The 20125-nt window shown below is 31.2% G+C and overlaps 1 protein-coding gene across 3 annotated transcripts; it reads right to left on the minus strand.

Annotated features, from left to right (window-relative positions):
* Positions 1-320: 320 nt before the first annotated feature.
* LOC138934104 (putative fatty acyl-CoA reductase CG5065) lies at positions 321-16002 on the minus strand. 3 transcript variants are annotated; one of them, XM_070297541.1, is made up of 10 exons: positions 15400-16002; positions 8183-8577; positions 7886-8100; positions 6887-7166; positions 3355-3671; positions 2777-3024; positions 2110-2296; positions 1860-2045; positions 1525-1785; positions 321-1428 (listed from the first exon to the last, which is right to left on the minus strand). In XM_070297541.1, the coding sequence occupies exons 4-10, from the start codon at positions 7133-7135 to the stop codon at positions 1326-1328; spliced, it is 1551 nt and encodes a 516-aa protein (XP_070153642.1). In that variant the 5' UTR covers positions 7136-7166; positions 7886-8100; positions 8183-8577; positions 15400-16002; the 3' UTR covers positions 321-1325. The 3 variants fall into 3 exon arrangements, with proteins under 3 accessions (XP_070153642.1, XP_070153640.1, XP_070153641.1); XM_070297539.1 differs by having other exon boundaries at positions 7886-8531; positions 15405-16002; XM_070297540.1 differs by lacking the exons at positions 7886-8100; positions 8183-8577 and having other exon boundaries at positions 15405-16002.
* Between the last annotated feature and the right edge of the window lie 4123 nt (positions 16003-20125).

Genomic DNA, 20125 nt, shown 5'->3' on the forward strand with positions numbered 1-20125 from the left:
TGGATGCCCTTTGGACGCCCTAAGGACATCCTTGTGCTGTCTGGGAAGTGACTAAATATTTAAAGAAATGTATGGCGCAAGATGTTCTATTTACTGAACGGCTCATTTTTATCATCAATTGACTATCGTTGCCGTAATGTCGCGAAAGAAAGGAATCGTGGAATCACCAGAACTTAATAATATAAATTAACTAAACCAAACGTTTCGGCCCACTTCGGGTCCTTATTAATAAAAATAATCAAAATTTTAACATATAAAAAGACATCGTAAAGCGGAGTAATACATATAAAACGCCACAGTAGACTTATAATAGTGTTACGATATATATTATCGAGTGATTCGCAGTGACAATATGCCTATAAGTTTCCGCATAAGTCAGACTTACCTCACAGACGCTTGATTTTGCTTTTGTAAAAAATTGCCTCAAGAGAAATAAATTTGTTATCAAATTTTTTTATTTTTTTATTTCCAATATTAAGAAAAATTATGTTTAATAAATCGCAATATAATTAAAGCAGTAGGGCGTATAACTAAAATAGAATTATTTTGTAATTAACTAAATGCGCGATATATAAACATCTAACGTTTTGAGATATATTTATTGGAAGAAAATTTCTTATAAACTCTAAGTCGCATAAAACAAACTTACACCAAAGCAAAGTATGTATAAAAACTTGGCATTCCCCGAGTCCATTAACATATATATGTACGTATATGTGTTTGTGTATGCGTGTGTGTGTTGTATGTATGTGTTTATGTATGCGCGTAAAAACGTGTATGTACTTATAAAATCACATTTTTAATTGTATAATTTATTGAAATTTGGAAAATGTCCGTAAATAAAAGTGCGCGCTTGTGTTTTTCTAGTATTCCTAAAAAAATGTACGTATGTACGCAATGTTTGTGCAATTCCTAACTTCCACAATTTTTGAGATATCTAGTTAAACTTTTTTTTACGGGGATAGAATATTATTAAAGGACGGTTGATATTGAATTTAGTGAGGATCGGTAAAAGAATTTATTTTTTATAAAATTTTGAATTTTTTGAGAAATATCTGTACACGTCCTAACTTTCGCAAATTTTATGATATCTTTCTTAATGAGAAAGCCGAAATTTAAAAACCCACTTGCTTTCTAGAGCTGAAGCTTTGTGAGCGAAATAAAATGATGAGAAAGCAATGTGCAAGCTTCTAATTTGCACAATTTTCAGCTTGTTTTAGTACTTAACAATAGTTTAGTATATCTAAGTTATATGTCCCTTTCCCAAAATATATTTCTTTCCGCAATGTTTTTGCAGCGCTTTTAAAATCGCACAAAATTACGATTCAAAAGTTTTCGTATAGTTTCTTGATGATATCACAGCATTTGATCATTCCTAATAATACCAATATACTGAATAATGTGGTTGATTTATGCATCCAGTATAATCTGTAATATATTAATGATCGTTTTATTTCTCTTGCTCAGATATATATACTTGCAAGTGTGAAAATGTGAATAAGAATATATGAAATTAGAACTTACTTCCATAAACGACTACGGGCATTATCTAAAGTATCTGGATTATCTTTTAAAATATATTTTCTAATTCCTAACACGTATTGATGCAAATACATGTCCCAATCCAAGCTTCTGATATCTACATTGAAGCTGTTATGATGCCCCGACGCTCTTACGAATTTCACTAGTTTCATCATGTTATCAGCTCTGAATTTCCACTCGTTTATCGCGAAAAACTCTCCGGTTTTAGCATAGCGGTCGAAGCGTTTAGACATTTTCAACATTCTAAAAAAAATGTCGAAACGTTATTACGTTATTTTTTTTTTAGAGAGGGAGAGAGAGAGAGAGAGGGCACTCACTTAGGTTTGTAACCTCGGAACCTTGATACAAGATCTATGATAAACGCAGGTAAGAAGTGTAACATAATTACCACGATAGCGTGAATAAATTTGTTTGTTCTAAATGTAAAATCTGGATACCACATCACATATTTCGACGGCGACTCTATGGCGTGCTTTCTCGTAAGATGTCCGAATTTGCGCCATCTGCAAAAAATCATATCTTTTTTTATTGTTTTATTGTTTGTTCCAGTTTCTCACAAATACTCACGTGATCGGATGCAGTGCGCTGCTGGTGCAATTGTAAATCCTTATCGTATTAGTATGTTGCGTTGCGCTATACCAAGAAGCGCATATTAAGGTATCGACAACAAAGTCGACGGGTATAACATCTACTATTAAATTCGCATTACATACGATGCTCCTAATAGTACCTCTACCTACCTCCATCATCAGACCTATCAAATAATAGGATATAACGTGTGTACGCATCTATATAATTGATATTAATATAGAAAAAATTTAATTTATTAGAAACGCTTAATTCTTTTCGTGCAATTTAAACGTTTAATATACTCTTATTTTTTATTATATAATATAACTCGTTATATTTATTAAAATTCTTCCATCGAGTTAATGGAGGAAGTTGGAGAAAGATGGTTAATCATTTACCGGTTCTGTGACGGGGAGGAAATTAAAACCAGGATGAGAAAGAGAGAGAGAGAGAGAGAGAGAGAGAGAGAGAGAGACAAAGCTAGGAGAGCTTAGAGAAAAAGAAGAAGTACTGTGAGAGAAAAAAAGAGAACATACACACACAGGCACATATTTTATAAATATTTATAATTATAAATATTTATATTCGATTATACGTGGACTTTTTTCCCCGGGTACCTTTATCACAAAAATTTCAATAAAATTTGCTTTAATATAGATTATACCTGTAATACCATAAACATTATCTACCCAGCCTGGAAATGGTTCTTGATAAGCGGCGCAAACTATACTCGGTCGTACGATTGCGATCGGTAGTCCGCTTCCTTTGGACAGTACAATCTGTTCTGCTAGACCTTTGGTCAATGTATAGGTATTTGGATGATTACCCAACAGCTTTTTCTCTATTATTCCTATTGTCTCGTCGTCTAAACTTTCGCATATATCAATTATTGTTTCCGGCTTTATCTCTGTTCTGTAACATTAGCAAGATTATAAGGGTATTTATAGATCATTATAAGGGTATTTTCCTGAAGTGTGCTTGTTGAATATATATTTATTATTGTGCGTCGAAAAGCGAACTTAATTTTGTAGAATTTGATTTGTGTATTGTGTATAAAAAAAGTAAGCACAAACAACATACAAAAATATACAAAATATATAAAAACGGATAAATAATCTAATGCAATACCGTAAGAAATGCAAAATATCTTCGCGACAAAACATAGTTCGATCAAAGATCTTTGAAGACTTTTACTTGTGAAATGTTAATATTTTTTTATGTATTGTATAATTGAAAACTTACGTATATATCAATTCGTCAATTTCTCGTCGATCGGCGTTACTATAGGCCGTGCTAACATGAATGACGCTAATAAGATTTGTCATACGCTTGCACAAATCTAGCATACGATCTGTGCCCTTTATGTTTAAATTAACGGCATTTTTCAATGGCTCATCAAAACGTACGGTGGCCGCGCAATGAAAAACAATATTAACTTGTTGTATTAACATATTCTTGTCTTCAGGCTGAAGTCCAATCTTCGGCATTCTCAGATCGCCCTTCACGGGAAAGATCTTATTTAAGGCGCCGGGAGATTCCGATCGTATCTTATCGAAAATCTGTAACAGATGAAAGAATCGTTTTTTGTAAGAAATATTCATAGAGAAAAGTGGCGCAATATTTTTCTCGACGAATGTATTAGCAGAGATAATTTCGCAGATAATAATTACTGGAAATAATCATGAGAACGGTAATATAAATAATCGCGATCTTTCCTCGTACGTTTTGATGACTGTGTTTGACACTTCAAGTACAGCATACAGCACCGCAAGATCGCAACAACATTTTTCTGCAAGATTGCAACATTGCAGAAACATTGCGAAATGTTGCTGCAAAGTTGTTATGATATTACAGCAACAGTAAAATGTCCGCCTACAGAAATATTGCAATATAATATTGCAGCAACATAGCAATATAATATATTATATGCAATAATGCTTTATGTATATTTATCGACATAAAATTCTTAACATGTAAAAAAAATAATAAGAAATTAGGAATATAAGAGTCAGCATCTAGTGTGTATATAGATTTTCTGTATTATAATAATAACGAAATTATAAAATGTAAATTTTTGGTTACACATTCGACTTCCTTCAGTGACAGAGAGTATCTAAGAGAAATAAGAAAAAACTCAATTTGCAATTCTGTAAATTTGCAATCTCTTTGTATCCGAAATATTTAGATATCCGGATGCAAAAAGATTGTGGTGGATTTACGCATACAATGAGTTTTTTCACATCTCTCTCGTCTTTATATAATCTCAAAATTTATTTATTAAAATCTGAAGTATCTTTTGCATATTAGAAAATTACGATGATTATATAAAATTTACAAAGAGCGGCTAGTAAGATTAAAAAGATATAATAACTATTTTTGTTAATTTAAGTCGTATGATATGATCCCAATACAGGGGCTCAAACATTGGACTAAGAATTCTTTTAATAGTTTCCATTCTTATATAAAATCAAAAATTTGATAATAATTTTCTAATATGCAAGATACTTCAGATTTTAATAAATAAATTTTGAGATTATATAAAGACGAGAGAGATGTGAAAAAACTCGTTGTATGCGTAAATTCACGACAATCTTTTTGCATCTGGATATCTGAATATTTCGGATACAAAGAAATTGTGAATTTACACAATTGCAAATTGAGTTCTTTCTTATTTCTCTGAGATATTCTCTGTCACTGAAGGAAGTCGAATGTGTACTGAAAAATTTACATTTTATAATTTCGTTATTATTATAATACAGAAAATCTATATACACGTAAGATCCTGACTCTTATAGGCCTAATTTCTTATTATTTTTTTCATATGTTAAGGATATTATGTCGATAAATATACATAAAGCATTATTGCATATATATTATATTGTTATTTGTATATATATAATATTGCTGCAATATTATATTGCAATATTTCTGTAGGCGGACATTTTACTGTTGCTGCAATATCATAACAACGTTGCAGCAACATTTCGCAATGTTTCTGCAATATTGCAATCTTGCAGAAAAATGTTGCTGCAATGTTATTGCAATCTTGCGGTGCTGTATGGGAATGAGACAAAAGTACATCAGTTTTACGATATTTGGACGTCATCTTAAGACGTCTGTTGCGTCATAAGAATGACCATAAAATACCGTCAAATAGACGACACCTTACTACCTGGGAAGTCACTTCCCGACATCTAATAAATATCTTGATGTGAAAATCGACTTATCTTAGATATGTCGAATAGACATTAATTGTGCATCTATTCGACTTCACGTTTCTCTTTGGGTACTTATATCTACAGACGTATGCTATTTCGACAATTTCTCATAGTAACAAAAGATCATGCGCATAGATTGTATTTCAAATGTTAAATTATTAAAACAATTGAAAAAAAGTTTAAAAATAAAACAATGTGCACATGTTTTTAATTGTATACAGTAGATATGTTCCATATTATTAGTAACAAGAAAATTTGGCTCAAATTTAACATATATTGCATATCCGACAAATTTTTGTTAGTTTAACCTAATGTGGATATGTATATAAGAAATATTACGTTAATATTTCAATACAAAATGAATGCAAATTTTATAGTAATATAAAATAAATTTTATGTAAGATCAGCATGTTTTTAATGATAAAATCAACTTGAAAAAATTTTATTGACGATCTATAGTAACTCTCACTCCTATTGTAGAATAAAATTGATATTTTTTTAAAATTATCACACAATCGTGTTGATAAATTATTCCGAATACTGATTATTATGATTGTCCATTATTAATTAATATGCATATAATAACAATTAATATCCATAAGACGAAAAAAACACATATTAACAAAAGAATTTGAATTTGATTTCAAAGTTTTAATTGGATTTAAAGATTAACTTAATAAAATTTGCCGCATTAATCTTTCTGTCACTGTGTTTGTTTTTTAACCTTTGTTTATGAAGAGTGTTAGACGGGAGTCGACCTCGGATTAGACTCCATTTTTACGACCGTTGTTGATGACTAGTAAGTCATCAATCCGAGGTCGACTCCCGTCTAACACTCTTCATAAACAAAGGTTAAAAAACAAAAACAGTGAGAGAAAGATTAATGCGGCAAATTAAGTTAATCTTTAAATCCAATTAAAACTTTGAAATCAAATTCAAATTCTTTTGTCAATATTTGTTTTTTTCGTCGTAATGGACAATCATAATAATCAGTAGTCATAATTATATTGTAAGCCACCGATGATATACATGTGATGATGGCGTTTGGACGCTGTCTACTTATATGTACAGGGTTCATTCTGATTATATGAGCCTTTATTCTGATTATTATTTTTGATTTGAAATTTGACTGCAACTATTGTGTATATCGATTTTTACAATTCCAATTGATTCTTTATATATTCATATCTATTGAAAATGGACCAAAAAACGATTCGAAACGTCCATTTTGAATGCATATTAATTAATAAAATTTTTTAAAAATAAAATTTAACAATGATAAGTTTGTGCACCGGCATTTCGGCTCTTATCTGCCAGTTTTTCCATTTAATTTTTCTTATCCTGAGCCTATTGCTGTTATTATAAAAAAAAAAAAAAAAAAAATTGTTCTAGTAATAAATGAAACTTGGACATTTCTTTTATATTTTACGTAAACTACGTAACTTACGTAAACTACCTTAAAAAATTATCAGAATTAAGTTTACTTGAAATAGAGGTATTTTCTTTTCGAATAACTTTGCGATATGATAAGTATGTATATATATATCTATACAAACAGGATTTTCCAATAGTTGCCTCAAGCGTTCTTCGATAGATAGCTTCCCTTTTGGGCGGATTAGAACGAAAATTGTAGCCACATGAAGATACGAGCGCAGCAGTTTTTCCAGGAGAGCTTTCCCTAAGAAGCCAGTAGCACCAGTTACAAGAATCATCCTTTCAGCGAAGAATGTGGCGATCGAACTTTCTCTTGAGTGAATTTCGTCGTGTACATGTCCCGAATTGGTTTGTGCTTTCGTCGTTCGCATCTTGATATGTGTTTCAAATTTTACTCAGTATCTATGAGAAAAAATATATTAACATTAGACAATAAATCTACGAAGTTCTACATGATATACATAACGCGCCTTCGATATCTCGCGGCTACGCTAAAGATATATATATTTAAAAGTCGATAGGAAAGACAAGGCAGAAAGAATCTTAGATTGATTAATAATCTAATGATGTAATAATATAATAAATGTTTACAGAAACATTTAAAAATTGTCTAACTTAAGTGGCTAAATTAAATATTTCAATCAATAAAAATAGGGAAGGATCAATTGGATCCCGGACACAGTACTTAGAGCGTAATAAATATGTGATGTTTTTAAGAAACGGTGTTAATGAACATAATATAAATTGATAAATTAATAATATAAATTAACTAAACCAAACGTTTCGGCAAATCGTCGAACAGCTTCTAGGAGATAATGTCTCCACGGCACATTTTTCAATATTTATTAATGAAAATTTTACCGAATATACATTAAAGAATCTACTTTAAGATGTAGCTAGAGATTTTTTAATAAAAAAATTTTTTTATAAAAAAAAATTGTCAAATTTCCCCCTATTTTTCCTACCGCTAGATGTGTGTAGTCTCTTAAACAAAACAAAACACTTTCAATCTTCTTGTAAAATATATTTCTTAACTTTAGTTATAAACTTTAGTATGCTCTGTTATTAGAGTTTTAAAGTGAATATTGTCCAAATATTATCTAAAGCAAAAATATTCTCGCCTCTTCGATCGCCGATGTGCATTGGGTGGAGGTTCTGAGATGAGTTGGATGTTCCGTGGGACTCTGACCCGGTCCAAGGGCTTCTACTGCCCGGTGTCTCTCGCACTCACTTTTACACTTATCCGGATTGTGTTCGAAACCTTGGTTGCGTCTTTGCGGTAAGACACTATCGCGTCTTTTCTCGTCTTTCCGAACTCGCTCCGTAACTATGTCGTCTACAAACCGTCTCTTAATCTCGTTATCTTTTGCGCTGTATGTAACGCATCTTACTCGCTCAAAGACCGAGTTTCTACTCGCCTTAGGCCGCGCGCAGAAATTTCGACTTCTTCGCGCGGAGAACGTTAGGGGTCGTGGAAGTCGCCATATACGGGCATTGAACGATGCCCGCAAGAAGTTGTTTGTGCGAAAGATGCTTGTGGAAGATTCCATCTCAGGGACGCCGATGTGGTGCCAAAATTTCATATGCAGCTATGCAGCTCGACATCCCTCCCATCTCGTCCAAAAGACGATATGAGGCTAATATTGCGCATCTATGCGAAGACCGCTGGGACTGAATCAGTGCCATTCGTCATACCGCACTTATTGTTTGCAACTGATCACTAAGACCTGGCTAAAGCCGCCCGCCATGTTACACGCTATTAAAAAACTAAACACTTCTTATTTTTCACGAACGTTTTCTTTATGTCTGCGATCTATTATTGAAAATAGAATATAACACAAAGTATTCGAATTATTTTCTAAATATTAAAAATTATAATAAACGATTTTACAACTTATCTGAAAAAGAATCTTGAATTTATTTATATAATTAGTATAACTAGACCGATTCTAACTCAAGTCCTCTGAGGGAAGATGCGAGGAGCGAGGGGAAACCGGCGCATGCGGTATGACGTCATGCCGGGGAATCGTAAAATCGGTTGGCGAGGGGTCCGCGGAAGGGGGAGAAAAACCGCGACACAACCGGTAGATGAGAGGTCCACGGAAAAAGGAGGGGGGGGAGAGGGGGATCGGTGAAACCGGTAGGTAAGGAGTCCACGGAGAAGAGAGGAACCGCGACAAAATCGAAAGGTCATTTTCTCATGATAAATTTATTACACTCATAATCATATTTTCACAAACAGCAAATATTGTTGTCTGCATATTTATGGAAGACAAGATCTTCTATCCGTACAAAATATTTATGCTCTCCAGTCTCCAAATTTTCGATTAATTCTTTAATTTTAGATTCGGTTAATTGCTTATACATTATCTCATCTTCTATCATAATTAAATTTATATTTATAGCGTTGCGACTAAGACAATCTACATGTGTCATTATATCCTATGCTCTATGCACTAATTCAAATTTACAATTTTGAAGAATTAAACTCCGTTATACTATTCTCAGATTAATATTAATCTTTTTCATTGCTAATACTAAAAAATTACAATCGGTGATAATTCGGAAGCTAATACCCCCGTCAATAAATATGACGGCGCTCAATTCTTTTTTAAATGTACATTTTTCTAAATTTAACTGTATAAACTGTATTTCTTTAAATAAATTAATATTTCTAAAATTTCTAGGTTTTCCGCTACAGTAAGGTATTAATATATCAAAATTTTATTTGAACGTATCGGTGGATCAAAAATTTGTAGAACTCTTTTTAAAAATTCGACTGGTGCCTATGCACTGAGAGACCCATTTTGTTGAATGAAATAAAATTTGTTTGAATCAACTAAATCTCTTGTATGGATATGGGCAAACAAATCCTTTAATTAATACAACAACAAAATTTAGTTGGAAAATTTGGTAATACTAACACACAAATTTGGTTCAGTGAATAAAATTATTAATTGTATAAAATCACATTTTTGATTATTTTTTATTTTAATCTTGTTCACTGAATCACATTTGTGTGTTAGTATCACCAAGTTTTCCAACTGCAGTTACATTTGCTTTTGTTACATCGACCAAAGTTTATCCATATTCAACAAGAAATTTACTTGATAGTTGTCTCTTGTGATACGATAAGAAAAAGATATACAGATTATATTCTCCATCTTTTCAATTCTCTCGTCGTTAACGAGAGACTAATAAGTATTTCCCGGACAGATGAATCCGCCATGATTGAAGATGCCCTGCATACTGCACATCACACTACACTGCATAACAATTGACTGCGCAGTGACACATGACTGCGCAAAATAGCTTATGATATTCAACTAAATGATTTAGTTCAAGTAACAAATACAATTATTTAAAACGCGATGAGATGGAGCAGTTTGTTATCGCAACAATATGTTATTATTTTCTATTATTTACAATTTTTTTTGGCGATTGATGTACTCACCGTTAATCCGCTATTATTATGTACTCACCATTAATCGACTATTATTTGCTACAATTTAATTTTATAATTTTTCTATTTATAAAACCTCTTTCTGTATAGAACATTTGTCGAAAAAGATTTAGGATTTCTTGAAATGAGATTTTCTTGATTACTGTCTATTCATTTTCTTGATTGCAGTCTATTCATTTTATCAATGACATTTAGCATGTGAAACCAGCAACTTATTTATATAGTCATTTGAAATGATTCACGTCGATGAAGAAATATAAACTCTTATTACCCGTGAAGGGTGATTTTTTAAATTTGACAATTATTAATATATAGCAAAATAGAAATTAATAGTATGTGGGTGCGTGGATGGGTGAGTGGGGGTGTAAAACTAAAAAAAAAAACCACATAGTAGCCATACCCAAAAATTAGCAAAATTTTGGTACCAATTTCAAGAAAATCGGTCCATAAATGTGGAAGTAGTTCATGGTCAGACAGACAGACAGACAGACAAATGTCAACTACTTATATACAGAATGTCCCAAAGCACCCTTAACAACGCTCGTGAACAGGTAGAGCACAGTAAACTCAACAGAAAAGTCCTGTATCATTTTTTTCGCTTAATAAAGGAGTTATTATGGAATAAAGTCTGATTAATTAGCTCCGACTTTTAGCCGGACGCGCGTCAATGAGCCGTCCGTCTGTTAGTGTACGTCGCCGTAGAGACGGAGCGCTCACGCACACTACCAGGCGCGCGGTTAAAGGTCAACGCTGATTGGTCAGACTTTGCTCAATAATAACTCCTTTATTAAGCGTTATAGAAAAAAATGTTACATGACTTTTCTGTTCAGTTTACTGTACTCTACTTGCTCACGAGCGTCATCAAGGGTGCTTTGGGACACCCTGTATGTAGATATATGATATTTATTTATTTTAGTATATTATAATTTAGTAATAATATATATATAATATTAAATATTTATATATATTTTATCATTACAGAAAATTTGGGATAGATCGCTAAACTTATATTTAAAATATTTCTTGTATATGTAATATACAATGTATGTATACATATGCACATATGTGTCACATCCAACAATTTTAAGAGAAAAATAGATACAAGAGACACAAATAACAAAATCAAAAAATGATCAAAACTGAAAAAAAAAATTAGATAATTTGCTTTTCGAGCATAGCTACAGATAACAAAATAAAATTTAGTTAGAAACTTGTCTTGTACGTAAAATATGTGTATTTTATATGTATTTTTCATATAATAAATAAAGATAATAAATAAAATTATAAATTATCTAAATGAATTAAATATTTTAAACCTAATTATTAAGTTACAACACATTATTTTGTTATAACTTAATAATTTTTTTTACAATGTATCTTTTACAAAATATTTCTTGTTTCATAAATTTTAATATTAATTGCAAATTATTATTGTTTTGATATTAATTTTAATAAATTTTTATATAACTAAAATATTATTTTATATATATATTTTTATTAATTAAAAACAAATTAATATCATATTTTAATGTATTTTGAAAATATTAATGTATCATGTTTTGATATTTGTATATTATGATTTAAAACTAGATTTAATATTTTGAAGATTATAAAATTACTTCAAATAAAAATTAAGATAAAGAAATTAAATATACGGTTAAATTGTATTAAGTTAATTACAAAAAGATATTTAATATTTTAATTTACAGTTATAGTAAGCAAATATTAAAAATGATGCATTCGGTTTCTAAATATTATTATTTACTGTATTATTATTACTGTATTATTGTGTTAATGTGAATTATTGTGTTAATATTTATAAATGTTTAAAAATATATTATAATTAAACAATACTTATAATCTAGTAATAATATATAATATTAAACATTTGTATATATTTCATTATTACAGAAAATCTTGGATAAACCAAATTTCAAACTTTCTACGTATTTATACATATATGTCATATCTCAATATTAAAAAATTTATATATTAAGAATATTAAGAAATATCATGTAAATGAGAGATACAAATAACAAAATCAGCGGTCAACATTTTATAAAATTTATAAAAAGATGATGCAATTTGCTTTTCAAGCATAAGCCGCAGATAATAAAATAAAATTTGATTCAAAACTTATATCTGGTACTTAAAATGTACATATAAAGTTCTCCTTATACAATAAATTGAAAAAAAATAAGGCTTGTACGATTTTTTTTTAGCGGAGTTACAGCGTATCAAAGTTACCCATACATACACAAGGATGTCCTTAGGACGTCCAAAGGGCATCCAGAACATACATGTAGGATATCCTCAGGATATCCCATTGTAATCCTCAGATTTCCTCTGGATGTCCTGAGGAAGAGTAAATGATAGCCGTATATTAACCTCTGGAGAATCCAGGGAGATCCTGTGGAACATCCTAAGGATTTTTATAGGATATGTTAGGGATATTTTTCGTATGTTTCAAGGAGCAAATTTTAAAATTTAAATATAAATTAAAATTATGTTTTGTTATTTACTGCCAATATTAAAAATGTAATATTAAAAATAGTTCACCGTTCTTTAATATTTGAGGCTTTCGTGCTGTACATGAATTTTTTAGGTTTGGCTCCCGGGTTTGAGTTGTGTAATATTTTCTAAACAATCCAATATCTGAATTCCCAATGTTGGGATTGCATCAGAAATTGAACTGATAGAAAATAATTACATTTGTAATTTCCTGTCAGTTGCTCTTTGTAAGCTTTATATAATTCTCATGACCAAATCTCAAATACGAGTTCGCGTGTCGCATAGCGGTAAACAAACGAACTAGCGGTTGAATACTATTGTTTGTAAAGTTTTTGGAATGTTGCGAACAGTAACATTTCTCATGAAATATTAAATAAATAATAATTTTGGATATATAAAAATGTGCGCATCAAATTCAATTATTAATATTAAACGAAATTAACGTTAACAATTAATTGCACATATATATGTCCTCTGGAAATCCAAAAGACATCCAATATAATAGACAGGGCAGATATATCCTACAGACATCCAGGGGTTATCCAGTGGACATTTATAGGACATTAATACTTATTATAATACTTAAGATTTCTAAATTGTATAAAATAGCCGACACAACTAAAAATAATTATGTATGCATATTAAACTTTTATAAATATATTTATAATAATATCTTAAAACATCCTACAAATGTCCTGAACCGTCCTGGACATATTCAGGATGATCCTGAGGATGTTTTGTGCTGTCTGGGGCACATCAAATTCAATTATTAATATTAATATTTCATAGTTTTGTAATATTTTCAGTATACGCGAAAAGTGAAATGATTGCGCGTAAGGTGGCTGAAATATTGAAATAAGATTGTATTAATCTTCATACATATAATATTATAAAGTAAGATTTTATTGTAGGTTAGTGATATATATCAGTAATACAATTATCCATTTATTATCTATTTAAGATGTAAAATAAAATAAAATAAAAAAAATTATATATATACATATCTTATATTTTCAGAAACACTATTTTAATTTTATGGATTTTTTAAACAATTCCATATTAATGAAAAAAAATAGTTTCAACTATTCAATTATTGGTCAAAAAACGATTGAAAGCTGTTGAAAACCGATAGTGTTTAATCGATTTTTGGCAATATAATATTTTTTTGCAAGGGTTTCTTATTAAAAATAATATTAAGAGATTAAGTTTTTTTCTGGCATGTTGTATGAATATTAATAAAACGTTGCGCGCAAGGTCCCTGGGATGTTAATGGAATAAATTTAGACGAATTTTCACATTACTGGAAGTTAATGGCAGGTTTATTAATTTCCGTAAAATGTTACCATCTTACAATTTAAGATGTAACTTCAATGAGATATTGATATGCTATGATGGATATAATATAAATAATTACAGTTTACTCTAATTTTAATCAATAAATTAAGAATTTTCTTTGTTTAATAATAAATTGATGATATTATGCAGGGTGTAACAGAGCGCCCGTATCAGCAGTTTTTTGAGGAAACAACGGATTTTCGTGAAAAATGTTTCATGTAAAAGTTGTAGAGCTCTAAGTGGCGTATTATATAATAATATTAGTATGACTAGTATGACTTGAATAGCATCGCCAAAGTCATATAAAAATCACTTTAAATTTTTTAAATGAAACCCCCTATTTTTCATTACATATTCTTATAGCTTATCTCGAGAGCTTTTCAAAACACTATAATAAAGTATTTTTTCATTAAATACTTTTTGAGTTATTTTATATTTTAATCTGACATATTTTAATATAAAAAATAAAATATTTCGTAAAATACTCTCTTTCACTCCCGTTGTCTACAACTACGCCTTTTGATAAGTTCACTGATCCTATGAGCCGAAATTAAACTGAATTTCTCTAAATTTCCTCGACACTTTGTTACACCGCGCAAATTTTGTCGAGAGCATTTGCGGTGATGACAATAAAATCAACAAGACGAAGGGAAAAGGAGTAATTTTACGTGTGTGAACCTAGCATCTCAAGTGTTAGCATCTCACAAATATCCTTCAGATTTACTTGCGAGAATTATTTTCGAATAAGCAGAACTCTTGAAAATCGGCTAGCATCTCACCTATATCATCGAAAATACGCTTTTTACGGGCAAAACAATCGTTTATTCGTCAGAACTATTGACAAAATATATCTAGACTATAGAACTCTACGGAATTTTACTTTTTTATGATTAAACTTTCGAAATATGATGAGATGTTATCATATATTACCGGAAGTTAACATCTCATTTTTTTAAACGCAATTTTAATAGTAAAATCACCGGAACTATTGTTAAAACTTATCAGGAACTATAGAACTATGCTGGATGCAAGTAAATTTGAAAGATATTTGTGAGATGCTAACATTTGAGATGCTAGGTTCGCACGTTAATTTTTCTTGGGAAAAATATCTCTTTGCAACTATTTTAAAAAATAACTTGTTTTAGAATCATTTGGAAAATATAAAGAAAATTTGACAGCACTCATGCAATCTCATTTTTTTAAACAAACGTACATAAATCAAAAATTGCTTATAATAATAAATTATTATAATATTAAATATATATGTATTATTATATTATTAACATTATTATAAAAATAAATATACAATACTGTTCGGGAATTGACCTTACCGAGATCGCCAGAATCTAATGCCAGAAACGGTCAGAGATGAGCCAGAAGCTATGTGTAGCGCGAATCCGTAGATCCGCCGGAGGAAAGAGTTGAGATGATAAACTCACGTATATGTTAATTTGATGAAAGCTTATTCAAATACACTAGGAGCGAGCCACGATGCGTATTCCGCGATAACGATCGGAAATTATCGTATGTCTGTTTCGTTATTGCCTTTTCCGCGTTTCGGAAATCTTAAAGAACTTCTCGCAAGAGGTTCTCGTGAAGTAGGAAATCTTGCGCGCGACCGCCGGAAATCTTCTACGCGAAGCAAAGAACATTCGATTAATTCGATCGTCGGCTCTCGCACTCCCCACTTTCACACGTTCACAATATTTTAGCATTAACAGAGTAAAAAATACAGTATGAGATATAACCGAATTGACGTCGACTTCACGTTTCTCTCTGGGATTTGTTCTCGCACGTATTTTAATTTTCGAGATAATCGTTTGAGGTGACGTATTTATGAATAACATGTTTACGATATTGCGAGCGCGGATTATGTAAAAGTCGCAACGCCAAGTATTTAACGCTAATTACGTCCAATGTGCACATTGAACGTTCTAGAACCAGATGTTTATCACAGTTTTTCACTATAAGAATAACGCGATCATGCATCGAGCGGGTGACCACGATTCCCACTATTCCAGGTGATAAATAGTGGAAGTTCCCATTTCCCACGAACTGGCAACTCTGCTAATATATTCGTATTCAAGTTTTTGTCATGAAATATATAAAACCTGCAAAAGGCGATCGAGTAAATCAATCTTTAATTGAAAAGTGCCCAGCGATTGTCAACAGAAAAGGCGTTATTCTGCAACACGATAATGCAAGACCGCACTGCGCAAGACGAACCCTGGAAAAAATTAATGAATTGGGATGGGAGGTATTGCTTCACCCACCATACTCGCCCGATATTGCGCCATCGGATTTCATTTATTCCGATCGCTACAACATTTTCTAAGTGGCAAAAAATTTGAAAATTTGGATGATGTCCAAAATACCATCTCCAGATATTTTGCTCAAAAACCAATTGATTTTTATCGATCCGGCATTGAAAATTTGCACACTAGATAGCAAAAGGTTGTTGATAACAAGGGTGATTACATCATTGATTAAAAATAAAAACTTGTTAAAAATTTATCTGTTGGAATTTAATGTAAAAAAACGACATTACTTTCCGGTCCCCCTAATATTAACACTATAATTGGTCTTATTTTTGATGTTAAAAAGAACGTCAAAAAATGAGATGTTTATTAAACGTCTAAACAAGGCCATCATGACATCTATCTAGATGCGAAAGTCGTCTCTGAAGTAGTGCATATGTCAGTTTCCAGAGAGGCCCCCAGAAACGCCCGAGAAGACCACCCGGAGGGGTTTTAGTGGGTAGTCCCCGGCCGTTTGTTTAGGCCGGGGTGAGTCCCACATAACCCCGCCTCGAACCCCATCGAGGCGGGGTATGCGTAAAAGCATTTCCCCTCCGTTACAAAAAAAAAAAAAAAAAAAAGATGCGAAAGTCGACCTATCTTAGACATGTCGAATAGACGTCGACTTCACGTTTCTCTCTGGGATTTGTTCTCGCTCGTGTTTTGATATTCGAGATAATCGTTTGACGTGACGTATTTATGAATAATAGGTTTTACGATATTGCGAGCGCGAATTATGCAAAAGTCGCAACGCCAAGTATTTAACGCGAATTACGGTCCAATGTGCACATTGAACGTTCTAGAACCAGGTGTTTGTCACAGTTTTTCACTATAAGAATAATGCGATCATGCACCGAGCGGGTGACCGCGACGTTATTTGTTTTCGATCGTGTTTTGATTTTCGAGGTAATTATTTCCCATACAGCATCGCAAGATTGCAATAACATTGCAGCAACATTTTTCTGCAAGATTGCAATATTGCAGAAACATTGCGAAATGTTGCTGCAACGTTCCCAGACAGCACAAAACATCCTCAGGATTATCCTGAATATGTCCAGGACGGTTCAGGACATTTGTAGGATGTTTTAAGATATATTATTATAAATATATTTATAAAAATTTAATATGTATACATAATTATTTTTAGTTGTGTCAGCTATTTAATATAATTTAGAAATCTTAAGTATTATAATAAGTATTAATGTCCTATAAATGTCCATTGGATAACCCCTGGATGTCTGTAGGAAATATCTGCCCTGTCTATTATATTGGATATCTTTTGGATTTCCAGAGGACATATACATGTGCAATTAATTGTTAACATTAATTTCGTTTAATATTAATAATTGAATTTGATGCGCACATTTTCATATATCCAAAATTATTATTTATTTAATATTTTATGAGAAATGTTACTGTTCGCAACATTCCAAAAACTTTACAAACAATAGTATTCAACCGCTAGTTCATTTGTTTACCGCTATGCGACACGCGAATTCGTATTTGAGATTTGGTCATGAGAATTATATAAAGCTTACAAAGAGCAACTGACAGGAAATTACAAATGTAATTATTTTCTATCAGTTCAATTTCTGATGCAATCCCAACATAGGAAATTCAGATATTGGATTGTTTAGAAAATATTACACAACTCAAACCTGGGAGCCAAACCTAAAATATTCATGTACAGCACGAAAGCCTCAAATATTAAAGAACGATGAACTATTTTTAATATTAGATTTTTAATATTGGCAGTAAATAACAAAACATAATTTTAATTTATATTGAAATTTTTAAATTTGCTCCTTGAAACATACGAAAAATATCCCTAACATATCCTATAAAAATCCTTAGGATGTTCCACAGGATCTCTCTGGATTCTCCAGAGGTTAATATACGGCTATCATTTACTCTTCCTCAGGACATCCAGAGGAGATCTGAGGATTACAATGGGATATCCTGAGGATATCCTACATGTATGTCCTGGATGCCCTTTGGACGTCCTAAGGACATCCTTGTGCTGTCTGGGTTGTTATGATATTGCAGCAACAGTAAAATGTCCACCTACAGAAATATTGCAATATAATATTGCAGCAACATAACAATATAATATATATGCAATAATGCTTTATGTATATTTATCGACATAATATCCTTAACATATGAAAAAAATAATAAGTTATTAGGCCTATAAGAGTCAGGATCTAGCGTGTATATAGATTTTCTGTATTATAATAATAACGAAATTATAAAATGTAAAATTTTCAGTACACATTCGACTTCCTTCAGTGACAGAGAATATCTAAGAGAAATAAGAAAGAACTCAATTTGCAATTGTGTAAATTCACAATTTCTTTGTATCCGAAATGTTCAGATATCCGGATGCAAAAAGATTGTGGTGAATTTACGCATACAACGAGTTTTTTCACATCTCTCTTGTCTTTATATAATCTCAAAATTTATTTATTAAAATCTGAAGTATCCTGCATATTAAAAAATTGTTATCAAATTTTTGATTTTATATACGAATGGAAACTATTAAAAGAATTCTTAGTCCAATGTCTGAGCCCCTGTATTGGGGTCATATCATACGACTTAAATTAACAAAAATAGTTATTATATCTTTTTAATTTTACTAGCCGCTCTTTGTAAACTTTATATAATCATCATAACTAAAAATTAAATGCGGAATAGATAGCGCAACATGCGCCGCATAGTGGTAAACGAATGAACTAGCGATTATTGAATACTTTTTTTGTAATATTTTCGAAATGTTGCTGTAACATTGCTAAAGTTATATTGTAAAATAATGTCTTTGCAATATTTCTGCAACATTAAACTGCAATATGCAATATTACAATGTTGTTGCAAGCTTCAGTGCTGTATGGGTTGAATATAACGGCGTCGTTCACCTTTGACATTTATACACAAACTTTAATGTTTCAATTTTGAACAAGTACGTATATATATGTTTTTCCCACGAGAAAAAGTGTAATAATCGTCTTCTTCTTGAAACAAACAGAAGAGGCAACGACTCGTTTCGATATAACATTAAGACATTCGAAATAATATAATAAAAGAAAAAAAAAGGCGGACACATTTTTTTTAGCAGTACTTTTATTAGGAAATACTTTGCACTTATTAAATGCGCCTTATATTCATAATTAATTTTAATTATAATTATTGTTATAGCATTGTCCTATCTCTCTACTTAGAAGCATGCTTTCACTAACACATGTTACACGATCTTAAAATTATAAGCATTTTTTTTCTCGTCTCTTAAAATACAACTTACACAGTAATTACGTAAATTAAACAACAATACTTGATGAATGTCACAATGCCAACAAATGCGCAAAGTTTCGAATTACAGTCCCGCAGCTTTTCATTTCGAGAACGTCATGTAATGAAATTTTTCAGGAATCTCATCAAGATTAAGGTCAAAATCAAAAGATCGTCAAAATATATAGAATGAGGAGGAGCGGGGACGGAAAGGGGAATACGGTGCATCGTCCGGATCGCGAGGACGACTGCCCTACGCGATTCTTTGTTGCTGGGATTTTACTGGACAACTCATCCAATATGTGTATATATATATATATATATATATATATATATATATATATATATATATATATATATATATATATATATCGCGTATATAATTATACAATTTTATATAATTAAGTCTAAATTTTTTTTCTTCAGTAAGAATCTCTTACGATCAAATACGAATCATATATGGATGTTAATCA

Source organism: Polyergus mexicanus, unplaced genomic scaffold (genome assembly GCF_030449975.1).
Source record: "Polyergus mexicanus isolate NDT 795.1 unplaced genomic scaffold, iyPolMexi1.0 SCAF_6, whole genome shotgun sequence".
Classification (NCBI taxonomy): Eukaryota; Metazoa; Arthropoda; class Insecta; order Hymenoptera; family Formicidae; genus Polyergus; species Polyergus mexicanus.

Excerpts from the sequence above, each read along its gene's own strand:
- LOC138934104 (XM_070297540.1), bottom strand. The coding sequence starts at position 7,135 with ATGCGAACGACGAAAGCACAAACCAATTCGGGACATGTACACGACGAA. Across the intron at positions 3,672-6,886 it reads GGCAACTATTGGAAAATCCT|ATTTTCGATAAGATACGATC; the intron begins GTTTGTATAGAT and ends CATCTGTTACAG. Across the intron at positions 2,297-2,776 it reads TAATGTTTATGGTATTACAG|GTCTGATGATGGAGGTAGGT; the intron begins GTATAATCTATA and ends ATTATTTGATAG.